This window comes from Eumetopias jubatus, unplaced genomic scaffold (genome assembly GCF_037043125.1).
Source record: "Eumetopias jubatus isolate StellerSeaLion01/CBP00866 unplaced genomic scaffold, mEumJub1_p1.0 scaffold_11, whole genome shotgun sequence".
NCBI lineage: Eukaryota > Metazoa > Chordata > Mammalia > Carnivora > Otariidae > Eumetopias > Eumetopias jubatus.
In genome coordinates, this window is record NW_028274817.1 from 58,433,559 (window position 1) to 58,455,401 (window position 21,843).

The window sequence follows — 21,843 nt, forward strand, 5'->3', positions numbered from 1 at the left end:
TAGAAGACTGTTCTATCTAAATTTTATAGTATTTTAAGTAAACAAAGTGTTACTTTTTTCAAGTACATAGACTTTTAACCAACAAAGAGTTGACCAGTAGAAGTTCTTATGGAACAATTATTTATGACTTCTTCCCTCGTCTCCTGTAAAAAAAGCGACTTCTACTTTTCCTCTACTGTCTTCCCATTACTATGTTGTATGCACTTTATTAGAGCACTTAATACATTCTCCTTTGTCATGTATTTGTGTGCATTTTTATTCTTCCTCAGTGTTTAAATGTCATACTCATTTTTACATTTTCTAACACACTTAGCATAATACTTATTTGAATACTTTTTCATAAACTAATCTTTTCTTCAGATATACCCTCCATTGTTAAATTGCACACTAAGATTTTTCTGTCTGTATATAAAGATAGATACTGTCCTATTGTGAAAGACTGTAAATTTGCAAAAAGTGGCCAGGTTTTACATAAATAGTTATTTTTCATTTTGGCTTGAATGTTCTTTTAATAGAAGAGTCTTTGTTTACATATTTATAAGTCATAGATTTCTGGAGCTGAAAGGGACCTGGTCCATCATTGTGTAGTTAGATAAACCAAGGTGTGTAGAATTTATCTTCTCCATGCTCATACACCAATGAATGGCAGAGCTGGAGTTGATTTTCAGTCCAGTATTCTTTTCATTCTACTATAAGATAGAGAAGACTTTCTGGAGAAAGAAAGGCTTTATTAGTTTGCCTTATGTGAGTTGAATGAAAGAGAGAGATCTATAAACCTTTAATCATAACAGCAAAGGTGTTCTTGTTCACCCAATTCTATTATGTAATATGAAATTTAAGTATACCAAAACTTAACGTTTACATAATCTATATTACAGAAGAGTATAACGCTTAAAACATTTTAATGAAATTCTTTTAAAACTTCTAGTACCATAGCTTTTATTTTAATTTGTTTTCTTTTTTTTTGCTAAGTATGTTTCTTTATTTTTTTATTATGTTATGTTAATCACCATACATTACATCATTCCTTTTTGATGTAGTGTTCCATGATTCATTGTTCACTATATAACACCCAGTGCTCCATTCAGTACGTGCCCTCTTTAATACCCATTACCAGGCTAACCCATCCCTCCACCCCCTCCCCTCTACAACCCTCAGTTTCTCAGAGTCTATAGTCTCTCATGGTTCATCTGCCACTCTGCGTTCCCCCCTTCATTTTTCCCTTCCTACTATCTTCTTTTTTATCATATAATGTATTATTTTTTTCAGAGGTATAGGTCTGTGATTCAACAGTCTTACACAATTCACAGCGCTCACCATAGCACATACCCTCCCCATTGTCTATCACCCAGCCACCCCATGACTCCCACACCCCACCACTCCAGCAACCCTCAGTTTGTTTCCTGAGATTAAGAATTCCTCATATAAGTGAGATAATATGATACATATCTTTCTCTGATTGACTTATTTCACACAGCATAATACCCTCCAATTCCATCCACGTCATTGCAAATGGCAAGATTTCATTCCTTTTGATGGCTGCATAATGTTCCATTGTATATATATACCACATCTTCTTTATCCATTCATCTGTCGATGGACATCTTGGCTCTTTCCATAGTTTGGCTATTGTGGACATTGCTGCTATAAACATCGGGGTGCACGTACCCCTTTGGATCACTACATTTGAATCTTGGGAGTAAATAACCAGTAATGCAATTGCTGGGTCATAGGGTAGCTCTATTTTCAACTTTTTGAGGAAGCTCCATACTGTTTTTCAGAGTGGCTGCACCAGCTTAAATTCCCACCAACAGTGTAGGAGGGTTCCCCTTTCTCTGCATCCTGGCCAACATCTGTCATTTCCTGACATTAATTTTAGCCATTCTGACTGGTGTGAGGTGGTATCTCATTGAGGTTTTGATTTGGATTTCCCTGATGCCGAGCGATGTTGAGCACTTTTTCATGTGTCTGTTGGCCATTTGGATGTCTTCTTTGGAAAAATGTCTGTCCATGTCTTCTGCCCATTTCTTGATTGGATTATTTGTTCTATGGGTGTTGAGTTTGATAAGTTCTTTATAGATTTTGGATACTAGCCCTCTATCTGATATTCCATTTGCAAATATCTTCTCCCATTCTGTCGGTTGTCTTTTGGTTTTGTGGACTGTTTCCTGTGCTGTGCAAAAGCTTTTTTATCTTGATGAAGTTCCAATAGTTCATTTTGGCCCTTGCTTCCCTTGCCTTTGACGATGTTTCTAGGAAGAAGTTGCTGCGGCTGAGGTCGAAGAGGTTGCTGCCTGTGTTCTTTAGGATTTTGATGGACTCCTTTCTCACATTTGGGTCTTTCATCCATTTTGAGTCTATTTTTGTGTGTGGTGTAAGGAAATGGTCCAGTTTCATTCTTCTGCATGTGGCTGTCCAGTTTTCCCAGCACCATTTGTTGAAGACACTTTTTTCCATTGGACATTCTTTCCTGCTTTGTCGAAGATTAGTTGACCATAGAGTTGAGAGTCCATTTCTGGGCTCTCTATTCTGTTCCATTGATCTATGTGTCTGTTTTTGTGCCAGTACCATACTATCTTGATGATTACAGCTTTCTAATAGAGCTTGAAGTCCGGAATTGTGATGCCGCCAGCTTTGCTTTTCTTTTTCAACATGCCTCTGGCTATTCGGGGTCTTTTCTGGTTCTATAAAACTTTTAGGATTATTTGTTCCATTTCTTTGAAAAAAGTGGATGGTATTTTGATAAGGATTGCATTAAATGTGTAGATTGCTCTAGGTAGCATTGACGTCTTCACAATATTTGTTCTTCCAATCTATGAGCATGGAAGGTTGTTTGCATTTCCTTGTGTCTTCCTCAATATCTTTCATGAGTATTTTATAGTTTTCTGAGTACAGATCCTTTGCCTCTTTGCTTAGATTTATTCCTAGGTATCTTACGGTTTTGGGTGCAATTGTAAATGGGATCGACTCCTTAATTTCTCTTTCTTCTGTCTTGTTGTTGGTGTATAGGAATGCCACTGATTTCTGTGCATTGATTTTATATTCTGCCAATGTACTGAATTCCTGTATGAGTTCTAGCAGTTTTGGGATGGAGTCTTTTGGGTTTTCCACATATAGTATCATATCATCTGCCAAGAGTGAGAGTTTGACTTCTTCTTTGCCGATTTGGATGGCTTTTATTTCTTTTTGTTGTCTGATTGCTGAGGCTAGGACTTCTAGTAATATGTTGAATAGCAGGGGTGATAATAGACATCCCTACCGTGTTCCTGACCTTAGGGGAAAGGCTCTCAGTTTTTCCCCATTGAGAATGATATTCGCTGCGGGTTTTTCATAGATGGCTTTTAAGATATTGAGGTATATACCCTCTATCCCTGTACTCTGAAGAGTTTTGATCAAGAAATGATGTGGTACTTTGTCTTATGTTTCTTCTGCATCTATTGAGAGGATCATATGTTTCTTGTTCTTTCTTTTGTTAATGTATTGTATCACATTGATTGATTTGTGGATGTTGAACCAACCTTGCAGCCCAGGAATAAATCCCACTTGGTCGTGGTGAATAATCCTTTTAATGTACTGTTGGATCCTATTGGCCAGTATTTTGGTGAGAATTTTTGCATCCATGTTCATCAGGCATAGTGGTCTGTAATTTTCCTTTTTGATAGGGTCTTCATCTGGTTTTGGGATCAAGGTAATGGTGGCCTCATAAAACGAGTTTGGATGATTTCCTTCCATTTCTATTTTTTGGAACAGTTTCAGAAGAAAAGGTATTAATTCTTCTTTAAATGTTTGGTAGAATTCCCTTGGGAAGCCAGCTGGCCCTGGGCTCTTCTTTGTTGGGAGATTTTTGATGACTGCTTCAATTTCCTTAGTGCTTGTAGGTCTGTTCAGGTTTTCTTTTTCTTCCTGGTTCAGTTTTGGTAGTTTATACATCTCTAAGAATACATCCATTTCTTCCAGATTATCAAATTTGTTGGCATATAGTTGTTCATAATATGTTCTTATAATTGTTTATATTTCTTTGGTGTTGGCTGTGATATCTCCTCTTTCTTTCATGATTTTGTTGATTTGGGTCATTTCTCTTTTCTTTTTGATAAGTCTGGCCAGGGGTTTATCAATCTTATTAATTGTTTCTAAGACCCAGCTCCTAGTTTTGTCAATCGGTTCTACTGGTCTTTTGGTTTCTATTTCATTGATTTCTGCTCTGATCTTTATTTTTTCTCTTCTGCTGGGTTTAGGCATTATTTGCTTTCTTTCTCCAGCTCCTTTAGGTGTAGGGTTAGGCTGTGTATTTGAGACCTTTCCTGTTTCTTGAGAAAGGCTTGTATTGCTATATACCTTCCTCTTAGGACTGCCTTTGCTGCATCCCAAAGGTTTTGAACAGTTGTGTTTTCATTTTCATTTGTTTCCATGAATTTTTTTAATTCTTTAATTTCCTGGTGGACCCATTCATTCTTCAGTAGGATGCTCTTTAGCCTCCATGTATTTGAGTTCTTTCCAACTTTCCTCTTGTGATTGAGTTCTAGTTTCAAAGCATTGTGGACCGAAAATATGCAGGGAATGATCCCAGTCTTTTGGTACCAGTTGAGACCTGATTTGTAACCTAGGATGTGATCTATTCTGGAGAATGTTCCATGGGCACTAGAGAAGAATGTGTATTCTGTTGCTTTGGGATGGAATGTTCTGAATATGTCTAAGTCCATTTGGCCCAGTGTGTCATTGAAAGTCTTTATTTTTTTGTTGATCTTTTGCTTAGATGGTCTGTCCATTTCAGTGAGGGGGATGTTAATGTCCCCAACTATTATTGTATTGCTATCGATGTGTTTCTTTGCTTTTGTTATTAATTGGCTTATATAATTGGCTGCTCCCATGTTAGGGGCATAGATATTTACAATTATTAGATCTTCTTGTTGGATAGACCCTTTAAGTAGGATATAGTGTCCTTCCTCATCTCTTATTATACTCTTTGATTTAAAATCTAATTTGTCTGTTATAAGGATTGCCACCCCAGCTTTCTTTTGGTGTCCATTAGCATGGTAAATAGTTTTCCACCCCCTCACGTTCAATCTGGAGTTGTCTCTGGGTCTAAAGTGAGTCTCTTGCAGACAGCATATTGATGGGTCTTCTTTTTTTATCCAATCCGATACCCAGTGTCTTTTGATTGGGGCATTGAGCCCATTTACATTCAGGGTAACTATTGAAAATATGAATTTAGTGCCATTGTATTGCCTGTAAGGTGACTGTTAATTTATATTTTCTGTGTTCCTTTCTGGTCTGTGTTACTTTTAAGCTCTCTCTTTGCTTAGAGGATCCCTTTCAATATTTCTTATAGGGCTGGTTTCGTGTTTGCAAATTCCTTTAGTTTTTGTTTGTCCTGGAACCTTTATATCTCTCCTTCTATTTCAATGACAGCCTAGCTGGATATAGTATTCTTGGCTGCATATCTTTTTCATTTAGTCATCTGAATATAACCTGCCAGTCCTTTCTGGCCTGCCAGGTCTCTGTGGATAAGTCTGTTGCCAGTCTAATGTTTCTACCATTGTAGGTTACAGATCTCTTGTCCTGAGCTGCTTTCAGCATGTTCTCTTTGTCTCTGAGAGTCGTAAGTTTTACTATTAGGTGTCGGTTTGTTGACCTATTTTTATTGATTTTTGCGGGGGGTTCTCTGTGCCTCCTGGATTTTGATGCCTGTTTCCTTCCCCAAATTAGGGAAGTTCTCTGCTATGATTTGGTCCAGTATACCTTTTGCCCCTCTCTCTGTTTCTTCTTCTTCTGGGATCCCAATTATTCTAATATTGTTTCGTCTTATAGTATCACTTATCTCTGGAATTCTGCCCTTGTGATCCAGTAGTTGTTTATCTCTCTTTTTTTCAGCTTCTTTATTTTCCATCATTTGGTCTTCTCTCTCTTTAATTCTCTCTTCTGCCTCATTTATCCTAGGAGTTAGAGCCTCCTTTTTTTATTGCACCTCATTAATAGCCTTTTGATTCCGACTTGGTTAGATTTTAGTTCTTTTATTTCTCCAGAAAGGGTTTCTCTAATATCTTCTATCCTTTTTTCAAGCCCAGCTAGTATCTTTATAATCGTCATTCTGTACTCTATTTCCTACATCTTACTAATGTCTCTATTGATTAGGTCCCTGGCAGTCGGTACTGTCACTTGTTCTTTTCTTTGAGGTGATTTTTTTCTGTCTTGTCATTTTGTCCAGAGGAGTATAGATGAATGAGAGAACAAAATGCTAACAGGGTAACAATGACCCCAGAAAAATATACCCTAAACAAATCAGAAGAGGCCTGAAACTGGGAAAAGAAAGGGAAAGAAAGAAAAAAGAAAAAAAAAAAGGAAAAGAAAAAGATTTAAAAAAAGAATATGATCAAATATGATCAGGCTGGTGTGACAGGGGTCAGTGAAGAGAAGAACCATCTGTGGGAACTGCCCAGTGTGTTTCTAAGACTTCCAGTTAGCATCCATGTGGCAGAACCTTGCATTCCAGCAGTACTGCAGCCTGAGTGCATCAGGTGTTGGAGTGACTGAGTGGTCTAGCCATGGACAATCAGCTAGGGAGTGGCAGTACCAGACCTAGAAATCAGCGCCCAGCCCAGCCTGCTTTCCAATTCCCCACTGTGCCCTTTGTGACCAGTCTTTCAAAGGCTCAGCTATTCTGCCTATTGGGAAGTTGGCTGGCTCTCTCCCCTTCTCCGAGGACTCCCAGCCCCGGCGAGGTTGGAGTGATGTAGAGGGAAGTGGCTCCAGTGGGGCCCCCGGGCATGGCAGAAGGTAGAGTCCAGTAACCTAGAACTCTGGGAAGGGAGCTGTGGACAATCAGGTGGTTGGGTGGGAGTTTCCAGAGAGGCCTGGGGCTCTCAAATCCGTGTGCTGTATGACCAGGTCCAGTGTGTGGCAGGGGATTTAGTCCAACATAATCACCTCAATATTTCTTCCTGCCCCCCAATAACCATATTAGCTCAGTAAGCACTATCATTTAGTGAGTAAGAGCTGTGGAGTCAGACAGAGTGGCTGGACCCCTTATTAGCCATGTGGTCCTGGGCAGGGGACTCAGAGCAACTCTCAGTATGAGATTCCTCCAAAGTAGAATGGTGATGTTATTGTCCACCTCAGAGGGCAAATGGAAGAATGGAACCAGATAATGCACATAGTTATTACTCAATAAATGATTTAAAAAAAATATGATCAGGCTGGTGAATAGATCAGTGCCACATGCTAGATTTTCGGCGTATTTTGGTCTTTTAGAAGAAACTGCCTCCCAAAATTTTAAAGAAAGAAAAGCTCTTATATGTACAAAAATAAGGGTAAATACGATGAAGGGATGGAATATGACTGTAAAGTTGAAAATTGTAAAAGATTTTACAAAAGGAATTGATAAGAAGTTGGTTGAAAAAAGAAAGAAGAGAAATTAAAAGAAAAAGGAGAGAGAATGTGATCTGGCAGGAGACTAGAACAAAGCCATACACTTGAGATTTAAGGTATATTTTTGTCTGTTAGAATCAACTGTACCCCATAATTTTAAAGACAGAACAACTTATATATATACCAAAAATAAGGTTAACTACTAACAAAGGATAGAATATGACTCTAAAAAAAAAAAATAAAAAAGATTTCTTAAAAAGGGTTTGATAAGATGGTTGAAAAAGGGAAAAAGAAAAATTCAAAAAAAAAAAAAAGAAAAAGAAAATAAGTTAACTTTGAAAGACTAAAGAATCAGGGGGAAAAAAGCCATGAATTCTATGTGCTGTATTCCCCTGGTGTTCCCCTAGTGCTGGCGTTCTGTCATTCTCATTGATCCATAAACTTAGTCTTGGCTGGCTGTTCTTGCTGATCTTCTGGGGGAGGGGCCTGTTGCAGTGGTTCTCAAATGTCTTTGTGGAGGTAAAATTGCCCCGTCCTTGCTGGGGGCCCAGCCAAGTAATCTGCTTGGGTTTGCTCTCCATAGCTTTTGTTCCCTCCAAGCTTTCCATACAGCTTTGGAGGATGAGAGTGAAAATGGCAGCCGCCCAATCTCTGCCCCATAGGAGCCGAGAACTCAGGGCCCCACTCCTCAGCCCCCAGAGAAAAGCAGTCAGTCACTCCCATCTCCCTGGTCTCCGCTGTGCTCACCCAGCCTGTGACCGAGCATTTCTATCTCTGGCATAAGACCCCATTTGGTCTCCAAATCCAGCAGATTCCTGTGGTGCGCTCCCACGCTCCTCCTCCCAGTGGAGGAATGGGAGTCTCCCCGGATCTGCAGCTTGTTGGGTCCCTGCTGGAAGATCAGTGGTCCAACTGTGCTGTGGATCAGGGTTTATGGCAACCCTGAGCTAAGAGCCCACACCTCGGCTCTGTCTCTGCAGCCAGCTTCCCTGCTCTGTTACCTGGGAGGTCTTCTGCACTCAGACACCCCCGGTTTTTCTGTGGCCCCAAGTGTCCTTAGACCACACTGTCCCATCAAGGGTTCTACCCCCTGCTTAGCCACTGGAGCAATGTCCCTCAGCAGAGCAGACTTCTAAAAGTCCTGAATTTGTGCTCCACTGCACTATCACTGGCCAGTAGCTGGCTGAGGAGGCTCCCTACCCCCGCGGGTTATCTTCCCGAATAGCACCTCAGATTCACTTCTCCGCATGTCCTACCTTCCAGAAAGTGGTCGCTTTTCTGTTCAGAGAGTTGCTGCTATTCTTTTCTTCGATCTCCCGTTGAGTTCATAGGTGTTCGTAATGGTTTGATCCCTATCCAGCTGAATTCCTGGGACCAGACGAAATTTAGGTTGCCTACACCTCCGCCATCTTGCTCCTCCCCCTCTCCTTTTTTTATTAAGTTTTTTTGTTTGTTTTAAGTCCAGGATAGTTAACATACAGTGTTATCTTAGTTTCAGGTGTACAATATAGTGCTTCAACAATGCTATACATCATTACTCAGTGCTCATCATGATAAGTGTACTTTTAATCCCCTTCACCTATTTCACCCATCCCCCAACCCATTTCCACTCTGATATACTTTGTTTTAAATGAGTACCCTCAGTTATTTTTTTTCAACAAGAACATTTTTTACTTGACACATGGTTAATAATACATGGTTCCAAAAGATATATATAAAACATTACATCTAAGAAAAGTAGAATACACATTTTCTTCAAGTACAGAAGAATACCCTGGTTAAATCACATAAAAAGAGACATAACAAATATTACAAATTTTGGGCGCCTGGGTGGCTCAGTTGGTTAAGTGACTGCCTTCGGCTCAGGTCATGATCCTGGAGTCCCTGGATTGAGTCCCACATCGGGCTCCCTGCTCAGCAGGGAGTCTGCTTCTCCTTCTGACCCTCTTCCCTCTCGTGCTCTCTATCTCTCATTCTCTCTCTCTCAAATAAATAAATAAAATCTTTAAAAAAAATACAAATATTATAAATTTAAGATGACTGAAATCATACCAAGTGTATTCCAACTACAATGGTACAAGACTAAAGATCAACAATAAAACCAAGCTAGAAAATCTACAATGTAAATATTAACACACTATTGTACAAGCAGTGGACGAGTGAAGAAATAAAACATCAAATATATTATTTCTTCAAACAAAAGAGAAAGAAAACACAATATTCCAAAACCTGTGGGATTCAGTAAAAGAAGATATTAGAGTAAAATTTCTTCTATAAATGCTTGTATTAAGTAATGTTCAACTCTGCCCAAGGACCAAACACTGCCCACTACACACAAGGAGAGACTCTTCAGATGACTGGCCTGAAGGATAAAGCACCCAGAACACAGCAGCCTAGTGCCTGAAATGCATAAAAGAGACATTCCCTGAAACACCAGACCCCGGACACTATATGACCTCTTCTGTATAAAGCTACTCTCAGGAGCAGGACACAAAACAGGCTCTTCTAACACAGAGAAGACAGAGACTTAGACAAAATGCCAAGACAGAGGAATTCATCTCAAATGAAACAAGATAAGCTCACAGCCAGATATCTAAGTGAAACAGATATAAGTAATATGCCTAATGAAGAATTTATTTTTATTTTATTTTTTTAAGGATTTTATTTATTTATTTGACAGAGAGAGACATAGCGAAAGCAGGAACACAAGCAGGGGGAGTGGCAGAGGGAGAAGCAGGCTTCCCGCAGAGCAGGGAGCCTGATGTGGGACTCGATCCCAGGTCCCTGGGATCATGACCTGAGCCGAAGGCAGATGCTTAATGACTGAGCCACCAGGCACCCCTAATGGAGAATTTAAATCAACAATCATAGGGATACTTGCTGGGTTTGAGAAAAGAATGTAAGACTTCAGGGAGACACTTACCACAGAGATGAAAGAGATAAAAAAACAGAAATGGAAAATGCAATAAATATTTGAAACAGACTGGATGCAATGAACACAAGGAAGGAAGAGGCAGAGGAACAAAAAGTGATACAGAAGATAATGTAATAGAAAATAATGAAGCTGAACAAAAGAGAGAACAAAGAATTGTGGAACATGAGAATAGACTTAGGGAACGCAGTGACTCCATCAAACATAATAACACTCATATTGTAGTAGTCCCAGAAGAAGAACAGAGAGAAAAGGGGACAGAAAATTTATTTCATTAATAATAGCTGAAAACTTCACTAATCTGGGTAAAGAAATAGATATCTAAATCTAGGAGACACAGAGAAATCCCATCAAATTCAACAAAACAGGCCAACATCAACACATATCATGGTTAAATATGCAAAATATAGCAACAAAGAAAAAATCCTACAGGCAGAAGATGGAAGTCCCTAACTTACAAAGGAAGACACTGCAGGTTAGGTGCAGCTCTCTCAACATAAAGTTGGCAAGCAAGACATATTCAACATGCTAAATGGTAGAAATCTGAAGGCAAGAATACTCTATTCGGCAAGACTATCATTCAGAATAGAAGGAGAGATAAAGTTTCTCAAACAAAAATGAAAGGAGTTCATGACTATTAAGCCAACCCTGCAAGAGATATTAAAGGGGACTTTTGAGTGGAAGGGAAAGACCAAAAGTGAAAAAGACTAGACAGAAACAGAGAAAATCTCCAGAAACAATGACAAAACAAGCGATAAAATGGCACTAAACACATATCTATCAATAATTACTCTGAGTGTAAATGGATTAAATGCTCCAACCAAAAGACATGGGGTATAAGAATGGATTAAAAGAAAAAAAAAGACCAATCGACATGCTGCCTACAAGACTCATTTAGACTGAAAGTCAGCTGCAGATTGAAAGTGGGGGGATAGAGAAACATTTATCATTGCAAATGGACATCAAAAGAAAGCTGGAGGGCGCCTGGGTGGCTCAGTTGGTTGAGCGACTGCCTTCAGCTCAGGTCATGATCCTGGAGTCCCGGGATTGAGTCCCGCATTGGGCTCCCTGCTCGGCGGGGAGTCTGCTTCTCCCTCTGACCCTCCTACCTCTCATGCTCTCTGTCTCTCATTCTTTCTCTCTCAAATAAATAAATAAAATCTTTAAAAAAATAAAATAAAATCTTAAAAATTAAAAAAAAAAGAAAGCTGGAGTAGCAGTACTTATATCAGACCAACCAGAATTTAAACCAAAGACCGTAACAAGAGATGAAGAAAGGCACTATATCAATATAAAAGAGACTGTCTAATAAGAAGATCTAACAATTGTAAATATTTTTGCCCCCAACTTGGGAACATTCAAATATATAAAACACTTGGTAACAAATATAAAGGAACATATTGATAATAATACAATAATAGTAGGGGACTTTAACACTCCACTTAAAGCAATGGACATATCATCTAAGCAGAAAATCAACATTGAAACAATGGTTTTGAATGACACACTGGACCTAAAGGACTTAACAGGTATATTGAAAACATTTTATCTTAAAGCAGCAGAGTACACATTCTCTTCAACTCTGCATGGGACATTTTCCAGAATATATTACATATTGGGTCACAAGTCAGGCCTCAAAAAATACAAAAAGATTTAGATCATACCATGCATATTTTCAGACTAGAGTGATAAACTTGGAGTCAACCACAGAAAAAATATGGAAAGACCACAAACACATGGAGGTTAAATAACATGCTACTAATCAATGAATGGGTGAACCAGGAAATCAAAGAAAAAATAAAAATAAATAAATAGAAACAAATGAAAATGAAAACACAACAGTTGAAAGCCTGTGGGATGCAGCAAAAGTGGTCATAAGCAGGAAGTATAGAGCAATACAGGCCTATATCAAAAAGTAAGAAAAATCCAAAATAAACATCCTAACCTTACACCTAAAGGAGTTAGAAAAAGAACAACAAAAACGTGTTAAGCCAGAAGAAGATGGGAAATAATAAAAATTAGAGCAGAAATAAATCATATAGAAACTAAAAAAAAAAATAGAACAGATTAATGAAACCAGGAGTTGGTTGTTTGAAAAAATTAATGAAATTAAAAAAAAAAAAACCTTAGCCAGACTTATCAAAAAGAAAAAAGAAAGGATCCAAATGAATAAAATCACAAATAAGAGAGGAGTAATAATAACCAACACCACAGAAATACAACAATTTAAGAGAATAGTATGAAAAATTGTATGCCAAAAAATTGGACAACCTGGAAGAAATGGATAAATTCTTGGAAACATATAAACTACCAAAACTGAAACAGGAAGAAATAGAAACCTTAAAGAGACTGATAACCAGCAAAGAAATTCAGTCAGTAATCAGAAATCTCCCAATAAAATTTCAGGACAAGGGGAATTCACACGTGAATTCTACCAAAAATTTAAAGAGATAATACCTTTTCTTCTCAAACTATTCCAAAAATGAGAAATGGAATGAAAACTTACAAATGCATTCTATGATGGCAGAATTACCCTGATACCAAAACCAAATAAACACTCCACCAAGAAAGAGAACTATAGGCCAATATTCCTGATGAAAATGTATGCAAAAATTCTAAACAAAATACTACCAAATCAAATCCAATAGTTCTACTCATGATCAAATGGGATTTTTTTCCTGGGTTGCAAGTGTGGTTCAATATTCACAAATCAATCAACATGAGATACCCCAGTAATAAAAGAAAGGATAAAAGCCATATGATCCTTTTAGCAGATGCAGAAAAAAACATTTGACAAAGTAAAACATCCATTCATGATTAAAACCCTCAACAAAGTAGGGTTAGAGGAAACATACCCCAACATCATAAAGGCCATATATAAAAAAAGCCCCACAGATAATATCATCCTCAATGGGGAAAAACTGAACGCTTTTCCTCTATGGTTATGAACAAGACAGGGATGCCACTCTCACCACTTTTATTTAATATACTACTGGAACTCCTAGCCACAGCAAGCAGACAACACAAAGAAAGAAAAGGCATCCAAATTAGCTAGGAAGAAATCAGATTTTACTACATGCAGATGACATGGTACTCTATATAGAAAACCCAAAAGACTCCACCAAAAAATTGCTAGAACAAATTCAGTATAGTCACAGGGTACAAAAATCAATAGACAGAAAGCTGTTGCATTTCTATACACAAGTAATGAAGCAACAGAAGTAGAAATCAAGGAATTGATTCCATTTACAGCTGCACCAAAAGCCGTAAGATACCTGGGAATAAACCTAACCAAAGAAGTGAAAGACCTGTACTCTGAAAACTATGAAACACTGATTAAAGAAATTGAAGATGACACAAAGAAATGGAAAACATTCCTTGCTCGTGTATTAAAAGAACAAATATCATTAAAATGTCCATACTACTCAAAGCAATCGACACATTCAACATATTCCCTATCAAAATACCACCAGCCTTTTTCACAGAGTTAGAACAAACAATCCTAAAATTTGTGTGGAACCACAAAAGACCCTGAATAGCCAAAGCAAACTTGATAAAGAAAAGAAAAAAAAAAAAAAAAGCAAGACTCTAGGCATCACAATTCCAGACTTAATATTATATTACATTCTCAATAGTGTAAGAGAATTACCCTTTCTCCACATCCTCACTAATACCTGTTGTTTCTTGTGTTGTGATTTAACCATTCTGACTGGTGTGAGGTGATATCTCATTGTAGTTTTTATTTGTATTTCCCTGATGATCAGTGATGTTGAGCATCTTTTCATGTGTGTTGTTGTCATGTGGATGTCTTCTTTGGAAAAAATGTCTATTGGTATCTTTTGCCCTTTGTTTTAGTTGGATTGTTTCTTGGCTGTTGAGTTTTATAAGTGCTTTTTATATTTTGGATATTAGCCTTTACCAGACATGTCATTTGCAAATATCTTCTTCCACCCCATGGGATGCCTTTTAGTTTTGTTGATCATTTACTTCACTGTGCAGAAGCTTTTTATTTTGAGGAAGTCCCAATAATTTATTTTTGTTTTTGTTTCCCTTGCCTCAGGAGACATATCTAGTAAGAAGTTGCAATGGCTGATGTCAAAGAGGTTACTGCCTGTGCTCCCCTCTAGGATTTTGATGGTTTCCTGCCTCACATTTAGGTCTTTCATCTATTTTGAATTTATTTTTGTGTATGGTATAAGAAAGTGTTTGTTTCTTTCTTTTGCATGTTGCTGTACTGTTTTCCCAGCACCATTTGTTGAAGAGACCATCTTTTTTGCATATAGTTTTGGGTTCATTTCTGGGTTTTCTACTCTGTTCCATTGATCTATGTGTCTGTTTTTGTGCTAGTACCATACTGTCTTGAGCACTGCAGCTTTGTAATAGAGCTTGAAGTCTACAATTGTTATGCCTCCAGCTTTGCTTGACTTTTTCAATGTTGTGTTGGCTATTCGGGGTCTTTTGTGGTTCCACACAAATTTTAGGATTGTGTGTTCTAGCTCTGTGAAAAATGCTGTTGGTATTTTGATAGGGAATATGTTGAATGTGTAGATTGCTTTGGGTAGTATGGACATTTTAACAATATTTGTTCTTCCAATCCACAAGCAAGGAATGTTTTCCATTTCTTTGTGTCATCTTCAATTTCTTTCATCAATGTTTCATAGTTTTCAGAGTACAGGTCTTTCACTTCTTTGGTTAGGTTTATTCCTAGATAGCTTATGGCTTTTGGTGCAATTGTAAATGGGATTGATTTCTTGATTTCTACTTCTGTTGCTTCATTACTTGTGTATAGAAATGTAACAGATTTTTGAATATTGAATTTGTATCCTGTGACTTTTTTCTTAATGTAGGCATTCATTGCTATAAACTTTCCTTCTTAGACCTGTTTTTGCTGCATCCCATAAGTTTTGGCATGTTTTATTTCTGTTTTGGTTTATTTTAATTTACCATTTGTTTTTTTCTTTGACCCATTGGTTGTTCAGGAGTTCTATTGTCTTGTTATTTGATTTTTTTTCTCACAAGAAATCTTCTATCATTCTGATATTTTTTGGTGGAGTCTTTTAGGTTTTCTGTATATAGTATCATGTCGTCAGCAATTAATGAAAGTTTGACTTCTCTTTGCAGATTTGGATGCTTTGTATTTCTTTCTTTTTTTTCTGATTCCTGTGGCTAGGACTTCAGTAACAATGTTAAATAACAGTGGTGAGAGTCTACACATGAGAGTCTACATCCCTGTCTTGTCCTGACTGTAGTGTAACAACTTTCAGTTTTTCCCCACTGAGGATGATATTAGCTGTGTGTGCATTTTTCATATATGACCTTTATTGGGTTTGGTATGGTCTGTATAACCATACTTTGTTGAGGGCTTTTATCATGAATGGATGTTGCACTTTGTCAAATGCTTTTTCTGCATCTATTGAAATGATCATGTGGTTCTTAACCTTTCTTTATTAATGTGGTGTATCATGTTGATTGATTTGAGAATATCGAACTACCCTTACAACCCAGGGATAAATCCCACTTGATCATGTTGTGTGTTCTTTTTAATGTGCTGTTGAATTTGGTTAGCTACTATTTTGTTGAGAATTTTTGCATGTATAGTCATCAATGATAGCAGCCTGTATTTTCTTGTAGTATCTTTATATGGGTTTAATATTGGGTAATGAAACTCATAAAATGAGTTTGGGAATGTTTCCTCCTCTTCAATTTTTAGGAGAGTTTCAGAAGGGTAGGCATTTATTTTCTTTAATGTTTGGTATACTCACCAGTGAAAACATCTGTTTGGGATTTTCTGTGTTGGGAGATTCTTGATTACTGCTTTAGTCTCCTTACATAGTATTGGTCTGTTCGAGTTTTCTTTTTCTTCATGATTCACTTTTGGTAGGATATGTATATCTAGGAATTTATGTATTTCTTTTAGGTCATCCAGTTTGTTGATATAAACTTTCATAGTAGTCTCATGACCCTTTTTATTTCTGTGGCATCATTTGTAATGTCTCCTCTTTCATTTTGCATTTAATTTGAGTCTTCTTTTTTTTCTTAGTCTCCCTAAAGTTTTGTCAATTTTATTTATCTTTTCAAAAAGCCAGCTCTTAGTTCTCTCTTTTGTATTGTTTTCTGCTCTTTATTTCATTTATTTCTGCTTTGATTTTTATTATGTCCTTCCTCCTGTTCTAGAGCTTTTTCCTTTTTTCTATTTCCTTGAAGTATAAGTTTGAGTTATTTGAGAGTTTTCTTGTTTCCTTATTTCTTTTTTGAGATCTTTCTTTTTTTCTTAATGTAGGCATTCATTGCTATAAACTTTCCTTCTTAGACCTGTTTTTGCTGCATCCCATAAGTTTTGGCATGTTTTATTTCTGTTTTGGTTTATTTTAATTTACCATTTGTTTTTTTCTTTGACCCATTGGTTGTTCAGGAGTTCTATTGTCTTGTTATTTGATTTTTTTTCTCACAAGAAATCTTCTATCATTCTGATATTTTTTTCACTATATGTAATATGTCTTTTTTTTTTTTTTTTAATCTCTATTTGCTTTTAAAGTTTTCTCTGCCTTGGATATTGAGAAATTTGGTTTGATGTCCTTGATATAATTTTCTTTATTTTTCTTGCACTTGGACTTCATTGAGCTTTTTAGATCTGTAGGTTTATGGTTTCTGTAAAATTTGGAAATTTTGGAAACATTCTCTCACATATTTTTTCTTCCTTTCTTTCCTTTTGGGACACCAATTGCATTTGTGTATTATGCTGCTTGAAGTTGTCTCACAGCTCACTGATGCTCTGTTCGTTTTTTTATGCTGTGTTCCTTTTTGATAGAATCTATTGCTGTCTTTACCAATCTTTTTACCTGCCATATCAAATTTTCATTCATTTTAATTTTTTTGTCTCACATTTTAGTTTTTATCTCTAGAAATTTGATTTGTGACTTCTTATATCTTCTGTGTCTCTATTTTTAATATATACAATGGAGTTATAATAACTGTTTTAATGGCCTTATCTGCTAATTCTAACATATGTATCAATTATGGGCCAATTTTGATTGATTGGTTTCTTCTCATATGTTATTTTTCTTCTCTTTTGTATGCTTGACAATTTTTGATAAGAAGCCAGATATAGTAAATTTTTCCTTAGTGTATGCTGGACACTTTTGTATTCTTACACATATTCTTGTGGTTTATTCTGGGGCACGATTAAGTTAGGTGAAACAATTTAATAATTTGGGGTCTCCCTTTTAATATTTCTTAGGCAAGACCAGAGCAGTGTTTAGGGCTACACACTACTCAGGCAAGTTACTTCCAAGTACTCTACCAAATACTCCATGAATTATGAGATTTTCCAGTCTGACTTGTGAGAACAAGCAATATTGTCTACCCCCATGAGTTCTGATTTCCCTCTAATCCTTTCAAATAGTTTTTCCCACAGATATTGGCTTATCAGTAATCTGCTGAATAATTGAGGAAGACCCTCTACAGGTCTCTGTAGTATTTTCTCTGCTCCTCTCACCACTCTAGTAGTCAGTCCTGCTAACTCTGTCTGCCTTGGTCTTCCCTGACTCTCAGTTCTGTCTCATCCACTCAAGGAACCTGCCAGGCACTGCCTGGGTTTCCCTTACCTACACAACAGCCTGAAAACACTCAAGGTGGTAAGTTTGGGCAATCATAGGGCTTACTTGATTTGTTTCCCATCTCTTAGCGATCACTTGCCTTTATTGCCTAATATCTGATCTCTGAAAAACTGTTGTTTCCTGTATTTTATGGTGTGTGTGTGTGTGTGTGTGTGTGTGTGTGTGTGTGTGTGTGTGTGTGTGGTGGGGAGTGTCGTTTCAAACAGGTGGGTGAATCCAGCCTCTGGTATTCTATTTTGGCTAGAGGCAGAAGTCCTTGGACTATTGAACTTTTATCATTTTTTATGAATATCAGTTAGGTCTGTTTTATTGAAGTAATTCAATGTTATTTTCTAAATTACTTCTCCATTCATTTTTGCATATTTGTCCTTTCTCCAATAAATTTTTTATTGTTTTATTATCCTACATACTTTCATTATTTTTCAAATTCTGATGTTACTACTTAGAGTCCTTAGTTTCACTACTTATGCTATTGATGAAATATTCACAAATGATGACTTTTTTTAGATGATGCTTCTTAAGGAGAGTTTACTTTTCCTTCTTCTAAAAGATGCTTGATAGAGATAGTTTATATTTAAAATTGTGTTTTATAATCAGGTTATATTATATTTACAACTTGTTTTTGTAATAGAGATAAAGTAAGCATATTCACAGTTAGTCTCTGAGAAACTTATGATACTCTGACTATTAGAATGTTAGCAGTCAGCTGCCAACCTTGGATTTATGTTTTGCTTTCTTTAGTATTTTATACTTAAACCCTCAGCTATTGAGTGTATTAACAACATGGGACCTTCCCTTCTATGTTGTATGATTCTACACATACCCTTATACTTTAGGGCCCAGCTTACCAGCAAAGATCAATACCTCTTTTCTCCTTGACTATTTAGCACATTCCAAGATAACCCCTGCTACTTTACATTTTCTTCCTCCCTCACTAACAGTCCAGTTCCACAGATTTGGTATCCTCTGATTTAGAAATGACAAATAAGGGTTTACCATATATCAAAAAATCTGTTTGAAGATTCTGACAGTTAAGTGTACAGAGTATAGGTTTGGTTTTCCCTGCGTATATGTCAAACAAAACAGATCACAAAGCTACTGATGTTTTTATATTTTGAGAAAATGTGAAATAATATATTTTATTAAGACCTTTGCTGCTAAATAGTTTCATATAAGTGTATACATATATCTTTTTCATTTTAATTTAGGATTTGCTCTCCCATATGCTACATATGGACCCACATCAGCGATACACTACAGAACAAGTATTAAAACACTCATGGATAACCCACAGAGACCAGTTGCTGAATGATCAGCCAAATAGAAATGATACATCACATGTCATTAAGGTAAAACAAACATACTTTTATGCATCTCCTAAATGCTTAATAAAGCCTGTATGCCATTCACTGACAACACATATAATTACCTTATTTATTTTTTAAAGGTGTACTTATAGATTTTGTTCTTTTTGTTTTTTTAAATAACAACCATGGATTCTTGTTAATCTTCTCTACCTGTTGCCTTTCGGATGATAAATAAAAATTCTTTGATTGTATTTGACTTGCTCTTGAGACACTGGGACTAGGAGTGTACTAAATACAAGTTTCATATGGAAAGAAAATGTTGATATTAGTTCCTAAATTAATAACCGTTGGTGCAAATTCCCATATTTATAGACATTGAACCTAGATTTAAGATTTTAGCATTTTATGCATTCATCTGTTGATGCATACTTAGGTTGTTTCCATGTCTTGGCTATTATGAATAATGCTGTGCTTAACACAGGAGCACAGAGATCTCTTTGAGGATAAATGAATAGTGGTATACATATATATAGTGGAATATTATTCAGCTTTATAAAAGGAGATCCTGCCATTTGCAACACCATGGATGAACCTGGAAGACATGCTAAATGAAATAAGCCAGACACATAAAAAAATACATAATCTCTTTTATATGTGGAATTTTTAAAAAGTCAAATATTTAAAAGCAGAGAGCGGAAAGGTGGTTACCAGGGGCAGGGAAGAGGGGAGAATGGGGATATATTGGTCAAAGTACAAAGTTGTGGTTATGTAGGATGAATAAGTCTAGGTATTTAATGTGCAACATGATGACTATAGTTGATAATACTGTATTAAATATTGGCAATTAGAGTAGATTTCACATGCTTTCATCACAAAAAAATGATAACTATGTGAGAGAAGATATGTTAGCTTGACTATAGTAATCACTGAACTATATATATGTACATCACAATATGTTCCATGTCTTAAATATTTACTTCTATTAAAAATAAAATTCTTAAAATGTTTAAAACAAATTACATGAGTGATGAAAGGCTGATAAAAAGAATACATTTTAATGTTTTAAAATGTGTAAGAAGCATAGTCATTGAAATAAAAAATATATACAAATAAGCAGGTATTAATTCATGAAGGGAACATCAGTGCATAGATCAAGTATATGCAATTACTTGCCTCAGAAATAAGGTGGTATTCTAGTTAAATCTCTCATGATATAATATGGAATTTTTTTACCTCCAAAGATTGTTATTCAGTTTGTCTTATTTCTCATTATTTTAGGGAGCAGTGGTCACCACATTTTCTGCCCTGACTCACAAGACCTTTCAACCAGTCCTTGAGCCTGTTGCTGCTTCAAACTTAGCTCAGCGACGCAGCATGAAAAAACGAACATCAACTGGCCTGTAAGATTTCTAGTGTTCCTCAGCCATACTGGATGAAGAAAAAATTAAATGTGTGGCTTTTTGCCTAATCTTATATCAAAGGCATCGTCTTCTGCTACATTACTTGAATATTCTATTTAAACCTCCTTTTTTTAGGGAGATGAGATTTAAAAAACACAGGTCCACAGTATTCATATAATGTTGTTTTGCAGTAGTGTCCAAGTGTTCAAGTATATAATTGGTGTCTACAAGGTCCTAACAATTTTTCTGCACATTCATTTGTAAATTTCCTTTCAAAAAAGTTACTTTAATAGTTTTTCTGGTCTCATAAAATAATGATTTGGGGAATCATTACCAATAATCAGGATACAAATATAATAGTATACTGCCAAGCAATGTCAATTATTTTTTAACATCAGATCCTGAAAAATAGACTTTTTTAAAAAGAAAAACAAACAAAAATGTATTGTAGAAGCTTGTTATTGTGTACAACCAAAGGACTACATTCATTTGTGCTAATATGTGAACTCCTGATCTAGCTGGTGCCAAAGTTTTTACAGAAGAATTAAATCACAAATTATGTGTGCAGACAGACCTGTATACTACCCATAAATGTCTTCATCTAGAAATAAAAAAAAAAAGAATTAAAGGTTTCCATAAGTCCTTTGTAAATTTTACATCTAATTAAATTGTAGTACAATTGAGAAATTTTTTAGCCAAAGGCTTTATACTGGTGTTGTAATCTACTAAATAGGTTATAGTTAAGCCTTTAAAAATAAAGTACATATGTTGCTACTACCTTCATGATATGTAAGCTGAGTTTCAAGTTAATCAATTGGATTTAATCATTATCTGTCCCTTTTATAATGAACTACACTGTTGTTTTTTGGGCTTCCAAAATTGAATTACAGTGTAACATATTAATTTACCTTGAATCCTATGGTAATATAGTTTAAATTTTATTGTAGTGGACTTAGCACACATGATACAGTGTAATGCATTTCAGTAAACTTTTAGATAATGCTACAAAGAAATAAACTGACATTTTGAAAAGAAAGCAATATTAATGATTTACACAAAATCTGAACACATTTCGAATCATACTTATAAAAAAAGTCTGAAAATTTGGTCTTATTATTAAACTTATGATTCAGAACCACTGGGTAATATATATTGTTTTCTCTAAATGATGGAATTTTAAAGAACCTTTTCATGTTGTTAAAGAAAATATCATTACTGCTACT

At 36.1% G+C, this 21,843-nt stretch overlaps 1 protein-coding gene across 2 annotated transcripts in view; it reads left to right on the forward strand.

Moving 5' to 3' along the window:
* The window catches only part of RPS6KA6 (ribosomal protein S6 kinase A6), a 198,415-nt gene extending 177,213 nt beyond the window's left edge, over positions 1-21,202 (forward strand). For both annotated transcript variants that reach the window (XM_088028978.1, XM_028101479.2), the window contains 2 exons: positions 19,122-19,262; positions 20,499-21,202. In XM_088028978.1, coding sequence (XP_087885104.1) covers positions 19,122-19,262; positions 20,499-20,624 — 267 coding nt within the window. In that variant the 3' untranslated portion in view covers positions 20,625-21,202. The remainder of the gene's footprint in view (positions 1-19,121; positions 19,263-20,498) is intronic.
* Positions 21,203-21,843: the final 641 nt, after the last annotated feature.